The 8015-nt window shown below is 46.9% G+C and overlaps 2 protein-coding genes across 10 annotated transcripts; both read right to left on the bottom strand.

Moving 5' to 3' along the window:
* Positions 1-2658: 2658 nt before the first annotated feature.
* Positions 2659-5033, bottom strand: PPTG_12957 (hypothetical protein). 9 transcript variants are annotated; one of them, XM_008908643.1, is made up of 5 exons: positions 4875-5033; positions 4464-4736; positions 4299-4391; positions 4109-4207; positions 2659-4028 (listed from the first exon to the last, which is right to left on the bottom strand). In XM_008908643.1, exons 1-5 carry the CDS (start codon positions 5028-5030, stop codon positions 2880-2882), a joined length of 1770 nt encoding a protein of 589 aa, XP_008906891.1. In that variant the 5' UTR covers positions 5031-5033; the 3' UTR covers positions 2659-2879. The 9 variants fall into 9 exon arrangements, with proteins under 9 accessions (XP_008906891.1, XP_008906892.1, XP_008906897.1 ...); XM_008908644.1 differs by having other exon boundaries at positions 4464-5033; XM_008908649.1 differs by having other exon boundaries at positions 4299-5033.
* Positions 5034-6280: 1247 nt separating this feature from the next.
* Positions 6281-7249, bottom strand: PPTG_12956 (hypothetical protein; the record flags this gene model as incomplete). The annotated part of the gene is made up of 1 exon (XM_008908642.1): positions 6281-7249. One exon carries the CDS (start codon positions 7247-7249, stop codon positions 6281-6283), a length of 969 nt encoding a protein of 322 aa, XP_008906890.1.
* Between the last annotated feature and the right edge of the window lie 766 nt (positions 7250-8015).

The raw sequence follows: 8015 nt of genomic DNA, 5'->3' as shown, positions 1-8015 counted from the left end.
AAAAAAATAAATAAATAAATAAAAGTAAAACTGCATCTGTGATTCGTCACAAAGAAAACGCTTACCCTCACGTAGCCAATCACGCCTCGGTTTCCCTAGTACCTATGAACAAACTCGTCGTTTAGATCAGGTAAGCAAAATGCGTCCCGACAGTTGTATCAGAGTGATTAAGCGGCAATCTTAAGTTTTTTGAATGGAATGATCGTTACTCATGAATGCAACTCAATTTGCTTCTCATTTGAGACCAGAAAGAAGCACTAGTTATATTCAGACTAAAGGTCAGCGAATTGAGGTTTCCGGTACCTAAATCGCTTCTTCACATACAGCGTTCAAAACAAAATTCCTGTTCCAAAGATGAAACACGCAGTCTGAGTGATGATTAGCCTTTACATTCCGCGTAGTACACAATTTGGTGATAGCAGGGAACCATTTTAGGTTGGACAGATTGGTCTTAAGCCGAAAAAAAACAGTGCCGGCCGTTCGTGTTGTTTCAGGCGTATCGTGATAGTTTCTTTCTGAAAGCCCGAACCTTGTACACCAGTCCACCATCGATTCCGTATTTTCGTCTGGATCGCGCGAACAGAGTTGAACTTTCGAGGGCGATCACATGCTCATCAACTTCACAGTATCAACTGCCAACTGGAGGGCTCATCATCCTCATGAACTTACATTAATTGATAATATTACACTTGAAGCCACACACTTTTCCGCTATGAAGGCTTGGTATTCCCTTCGGCAGTGCTGACGCGCAATATCGTCGATACATACAAGAAGTTCCTCCAACTGAGGTCTCTCCCATGCACTATAACATCACGTTGACGCAGTGCAGAGCGTCGTGATGTCGCGCTTAGAATTTTGTGCATGTTTCAGGGAGAACCGATAGGAGAGCGACCAGTTAATGTGCTGGTGGGTCATGGAGTTGACTGCTGTGCTAGTGTTTGGGGTCCAATCATGACAGCTACAGCGCTGCATCGTGAATTTCCACTTTGAGTTCGTCAGTCGTCTCGTACTTGAGTTTTGAGAGACTGTTCTCTGAATGGGCCCAAAATGACGACACCTCAGCATTCTTCTGGATGTAGAGATCAGGCTCCAAATCATTTCCATGGGCTTTCCTGGTAGGCTGATTAATCTAATCATTTCCGCCACGCCAACACACCAAAACTTCACCAATGTAAAAACATTTGAGTATACTTAAGGATGTCAACTGATGTGAGTACCGTCGTGAAATACTGGCCATCACTGACTTTCGAGCTGCAGTTCCGAAAACGAATTCGCTACAGAATACCCCGAGCCAGCACATGTTGGTGTCCAAAGCGGTAAGAAAAAGAAGTGTTTAGAGCCAAGTTCCTCCTGATCACCACGAAATCAAAGAATTACCATCGTTGATCAAGAGTACATTGAGACCGCCTCTACAGCGAGCATTGGCGAATCAATCTGCCAATAGGACAGCTAGCCCTACAATCGACTTTCGTACTCTCGAGTAACTTGCCAACTCGCTGTACACATGTTGTTGGGAAACGTTGCCGTAATTTGTATGAGCTTGACGACGCGATCAAATCCATTGAAGGCAGCGAACCAAGTTGAAGCACCATATTAGTGTGTTGTTAGGAGCCCGAGTTCAATCCTGAGCGCCACTTGAGACCTTGTGCAGCTTATACTACAATACGCAATCGACGAAAATGGCGTCGAAGGACTGTCTGGCTTGAATTTCTTGGCTGTCCTTCTTGTCATGCCACTGGCGCTGCGCTCGACTTGGGGTTTTGCAAGACTGCCTCCCGATCACTTGACCGCCACATTTACCAGGCGTAGACTATCTCGAGGACGTCCATCCAAGTTTGAAGATAATCCATCGATACTTGAGACGGCAAATTGCTTCCAAGTAAAAATTATCCAACGCACCGTTGGACTATCGAGGAGCTCGGAGTTATTTGGCTAAGGTAAAACGCGGCAAAGGTTAGTTGGCAACTGCTCGCATGTAATGGTTTTGGACCGTCGTGCACAGTCGTTCTTGGGAGCATGTCGCGCATGAGTGATCTCTCCCGCGACACGCCACCTAAAATATGTGCATAATATTTAACTTAGTCACTAGATGTAAGAGCTGAGGAAGGGAAATGTTTTGTACAGGCAGCTGCAACTGCTCAAAAATGAGCTTCAAAGAATTTCTATTTGAAGTTGGATCTTTAGTGAAATGGTGACAATAGGATGTGGCTTGTGAAGATAGGTTTATCTTATCGCGGTGGAGGGCGACGCAGGAAGCACAGCGCGAAAAGTACTGTAGCAGGAGGAGGGCCGTGGCGACGCACGAACGTCAAGATACTCTTCAGCTTTCGACCGCTCTAATCCCGGGGCTTTTATGTTTCTTTGTGAAATGGTACCTTATGAATGAAATTTTGCGATTGAACCTGTCACGTGTATTAGTATTAACGATCGGCAGTACACGTCTTCGGCTTGTGTTTGTCAGTTCTGATTCATAATGAGTGAGTTACCAACGCTAATAAAGTATGTCTAATTTAACATGCCATATCCTATATCGCGTAGCGAGCATATGTATGCTCACCTGGTTATTATTAATTCTTATGCCAACAATTGTTGTAGATACACGAAGACGACCGAGCCTTTTGACGCGTCAGAAGGAACAACACCGCGGAAAAGACTGAATAGGGATGAATGTGAATCGACACTGAATAAATTGCTCAAGTGGTGTATTGCGAGACTGATGTCCGAACATCAACTCTAGCGTCTATCGAATTCTCACTGGATTGGACCGTGATTTATGGCGTGCTGGCCAGTACTGTCTTCACTGGTACTAGAAGTATAACTTCCTCCACCAGGTCCAGGACGAGACCATGGTTTCCGGGCTCAGCGGCTGACTTGGATGTTCAATCCCCTGTAATTTCCACGAGAGCTCCCGACAGCTCGGTGTGAAGCTGGAGCAGCAGAACGTGCACGCGAGGAAAGCTTGAGAAGCGTTCCAGTCGATGAAGCACGGCAGCCAGTCCACTTCGAAGCAGCGGAAGTTCGAGTAACAGTGGCATGAACTCGAGCGCGTATCCGGCTGAAATCACGATGTGTAGCACAGCAGCTAAGTCCGGCCAGTTTGGATGACACTCTTTAGCTATAGCAGACGAATGCGATGATAGGGAGACGACAGTGGCTACCCACTCCGCACACAATTCCGTGAGCAATACATTGCTGCTTCGAACGTCGAGTCCGTCGGCATCGTCATCATCGGCTGTGTTCTCATTGTTACGCTCGATGATTTCACGCACCCAAGTCGCCACTCCTCGACGCGCTTGATCGTGAAGTAGTATTTGCTCAGACAGTCCAGATCTGGAACGAATCACAATTGTATCGCGACGAAATAGTCGTGCTCCATGCTGCAGCAGAAGTTGGGCAATAGCGTCTCGCTCTTCGTGGTGATCAATCGAGTTCACACGACCCAGTCCAGCAAGATACAAACAAGTGGAGCCCTCGTTGTTCGTTGCGTTGAGTGGATTATTCTCGACGTTTAGCGTTTGTAAGTCCCCGAACATTATTACGAGACGATGGAGTAATGTTTCCAGCTCACGAACTGCACCATAGCGAGCTGCGTAGTGGGCAGGTGAGTCTCCACGCTTCGTGATTGCTGTTACGATACCGTCGGCATGGTCCTGTCTCATCAAAAACTCCATCAGCTGCGAATTTCGCTTCACAATGGCAAAGTGCAGTGGTGTCTCTCCGTCGGAGTTACTGATCATCACTGAAGAATATCCACCCTCGACAATAAGGCGGACAGCCTCTTCGATCTCGTTTTCCACGGCACACAACATCACGCTAGCTGCAAAGTCTCTTCTTTCGGTTGTTGCTACCAGGTGATGTTCATTCAAGATGATTTGGAGCATATTCATACTGCGTTGTTGGATGGCGAGCGTCAATGGTGTGACTCCATCGACGTCTTTGATATCAACTTGAGCGCCACGTGACACCAGCAAGTTGGACACTAAGAGGCTACCTTCACGGATGGAGTGGTGCAGCGGTGTCTTCCCGTTCTTAAAAGCACAAAATTCGAGTTACATTTACGGGTAATTAGTTCAAGGTCCCGGTTACAGAGTTTTCAGCCGATTTTTACCTGGTCTTGTGCGTCGATGTCAGCTCCATTATCAAGTAAATAAATCGCGACGTCGAGAGCGTCGCCATTCCCGGTGTAATGCAGTGCACTGTATCCCTCCTGCAACCAAAATCACAATCCAAGATAAATGCGGATCAAATAAAAAATAAGACAAACGTATCGTGGCAAAAAGTTACCACTCCTCGCGTACCTGATTCCGTGCATTAACGTCGGCGCCGAAACGCAGCAGCAGCTCGACAACGGCAAGAATGTGTTGCAACAATTGATTTTCTTCTTCCCGGCACTACGACATGAAAAATGCGTGCAAATCGTCAAGACCCCTCCAATTAGGGACCAACCAACTATAACTACGTACGTCGACAACCAAGTTCCGACGGATAGCCTCCCCATTGCGAAATATGCAGCGCATTACCACGACGTTAAAGCGCAAGATGGCCACCATCATGGCCGTGAGGCCTCCGTTGTCACTGGTATCGGGATCCTGTCCGGCGCTTAAAAGCAGTTCAATTATGTCGACGCAGCCATCCCATGCAGCTGTGAGGAGCGCCGATGCCCCGATGGTGTGCAAGTGGAAATAGTCCCAGCTGCAGAATCGCGGCGTGGAGATCGTCGTATCTGATGCGACAGGCTTCAAGTCCGACATCACGATACACCGAAACGGTTAGAAATGATACTCTAGTGATTCAAGGTTTCAAGTATCAAATATCAAATAATTTAATGGGCCAGATCTGATTCCAGTGAACAAGTAAACAAGTGGGCCACTGACCATTTTGAGGTCGAGCCATTGAGGATGTTGTGCCCGCAGGCGCGCCATGGCTTGAGCGTCTCCTCTGGCACCAGCTGCGAGCCATGCCCCGTGCACCTGCTCCATGGATAAATGTTCGTTCGGACGCAGGTTAGTCTGTGTCGGTGCGTCTGCCATGGCAATTTCGACAATGGAGTGGGTAGTCCCCAATTGTGCCTTCATACCCACTCCAGGTACGGTCAGCCGTTCTAAATTTTCAGCAATTTCCAGCATCATTCCGGCTCCAAGTGACTTCTGACTCGCAGGAATCGAGTGAAGTGTTTTGGGCTGATCAATGAGATTAGTAGACATGAAAACTAGCCAGAGACCAAAAAATGCATATTTGCGTTGATTCTTTTTTTGCAAATTTTGCCTTTATTTTGGGAATTGGTTTGGTTAGCGTCCGTGTTTACAAACTGTAAAATCAGACTGGGACAGGTCTAGGGTGGCTTCGGAACTACGTTGTTGCTCCACGAGCCCAGGAATCCGGCTGATGCGATGGGTTGGAGAAAGCACGAATACATGTAAACAAAACGTTTGCCTAGACTCAAGGCACACCCTTCAGCTAAAGATGGTGGAGAGGAGGGGCGGCATGGCTCCTATTGTCAGCACGTGTAAAACGATGAGTGTGCCGTAAGATACATATGCTTCATAACCGTTAGATCGTGTAGTTTAAGTACCATCATGGTGTGATGAAGCTACAGACACGTCGTTCAGCTGAAAGGGATGACCGCATTCTTATCGTCGAATCTTCTTGTGAAGACAGCTGACGCAAACACTAGTCGGTGGTACGATTCGGTTGGTTCGCAATGTCTAAGAAACGATATTCATTGACTTCACGCGATGTATCGGTGGTTGATGGCGAAGATAGCGAGCAATGAGTTTAGTACGTGTTCCTGTAGTTGCTGTAATCGGGGGAAGGACCACCAAGCCTTCCATTCTAATGGACCGCTGAAACTCTCACCGATGCACCTTATCACAACTACAGACGAGTTGAACAAAATACCAAAATGCGTATTAACGTTAGGAAGCACTTTAGTGCTGCAAGGGACAGCCCAACAAGGATTAATTCGGTGGGATGGTCCCTACCGGTATACCAGTTCGGCAAATGCGCTAACCTGGCTCCCAAAAGGTTTAATGTGGTGGGATGGTCCTTACAAGTACGTACGTATACCAGTTCAGTAAATGCGTTAACCTGGGCGCGGCCACGATTCCAATTTTTAGTAAATTGAAATCTACACGTTTCCGCGGCTCCGAACACTAAAAAATTCGCTCGATTTGTGATCATGGCTCCGAACACAAAAATCTTAAGCATTTTCACACAAAAAAATGTTTTGTAGACAATATTGAGCATCATATTTTCAGTCAGCGACATGGTCCTATGGTGTTTACAACACCATATCTACAGTAGGACAGCTACTACCAAGCACGAATGCCACATCCTCCAAGTTGCCCAGTATCTTCAGCAGCGGCATCAGCATTTCTGCGTTGAAGTGTCTTCCGGTTACAGATGCCATTCGTGTCGTCGACTCATCCCAGTCAAAACGCACCTCACTCAGCAGCACGACCTGTTGTCCCAAAAGTTTCTCGGCCAAAGGAAGAGGTTTCCCTTCTTCATCGATTAAATGTGGAAACTCTTGCTGAATCATCGAAAGGGTGATGGTAAAACAACATTTGGTTGTAGCGATGAACAACCCCTCTGGACCATTCTCCAATCTCTCAAGACGGACATCCAAGCCGTCATGACGCAATGAAATCGATCTCCAAATTTCCAGCAATTCTGGAATGCCCGAGCCGCTCTTGACCATGACATTGGGGGACATTGTTGCTTGCAGAAATAAGAGCTGCTTACTCGATGGAGATGGCTCTGGCACTTCAGATGCTGTCGAGGAAGCGTTGAAGCCGTGACGGAAAAGAGAAAAATACTCGGCGACGACGTTCCAGGGGGTCGCTGTCGACAATGAGTCGGTACTCAAGCTCCTGTACTGCTGATCGAGACGCCTCACTTCATCCTTCAATTGCTCAACGCTCTTCTCAAAGGCAACGGACCGCGCATGCAGCTTGGCTCGGTATCGACGTTGAATATCTCGTCGACTCTGTCGATGGAGTAGGAGGCGTCGATACTCGTCAGGAACAGTACGGTCTCGGTCGTGATTGACAGATCTCTTCTGCGTCCTCGACACTGTGACCATTTCGCTCCCCGCTATCGCGATGAACGCAGTGGCATTGGTCCGTTGGTCATGAATATCGTGGACACTGAACGCCTTAAAAACTTGCTTGGCACGTTGTCTGACACTGCCAATGACAGTGTCACTCAGGTCTTGGACGTTTGGCGGATAAAAGGAGTAACTTGTCATTATGAACGGGACTCTGCTGATTGTAAAATGAATAGAAGGATACTTCTCTTCGATCGGTTTGAGTATTGATGAGTCACGTTGGGGGTATCACGTGACTAAGCTCATAGAGTAATGACTTTGTCGCGCCAAGGTTTAGTTACGATGAGGCCATATGTCTATGAGATACTTGAGGCTCGCATAGAGTACTCCACACATAATTACTATTAGTGCAACTTCATTCATTAAGAAAGAACTTGTGTCGTTTTTAACGTCTGCGCTTTCTAATTGAAGAATATGAGTCTCGACGCGTTTGCAACACAGGAGCTCCATCGAGTGTGGCACCTTTCAGACTTCTCTACAATTATTAAAAGTTAAAGATATTAGTATTAGCAGCTTCGTGTAGATCTGCAAAGATCAACATTGGTAAGGAGACTGTCTTGCGTCACCTGATAGTAGCAGCGCATCTTGTTGCTGAGGGTGTGGAACATCCGTTTCTGTGCCAACCCTGCTCCTTCGACATAGTATTTGGCATCTCGAGCATGTTGTGACGTATTCTACGTCAAGGCTCGTGCCTCTAGCGTATTTTGCGCATGAGGAGGCACGCAGCCTAAACGATGATTGGCTTACCGGCACGATTCCTGCAAGGTGATTGGTGGAAGGAGTGACGTTCTACTTTTTGATTGGCTAAAATGATTTTACTTCAACTTGTAGGATTTATTAGTCTGTAGAAAGGACAGTTAACTTTAATTCACTTTCCAATTTGCCTTCATGTTGCTACGCTTCCTCA

Source organism: Phytophthora parasitica (genome assembly GCF_000247585.1).
Source record: "Phytophthora parasitica INRA-310 unplaced genomic scaffold supercont2.31, whole genome shotgun sequence".
Taxonomy (NCBI): Eukaryota; Oomycota; class Peronosporomycetes; order Peronosporales; family Peronosporaceae; genus Phytophthora; species Phytophthora nicotianae.
Note: the sequence above shows the minus strand (reverse complement) of the source record. Positions and strands in the feature narration are given on the sequence as shown.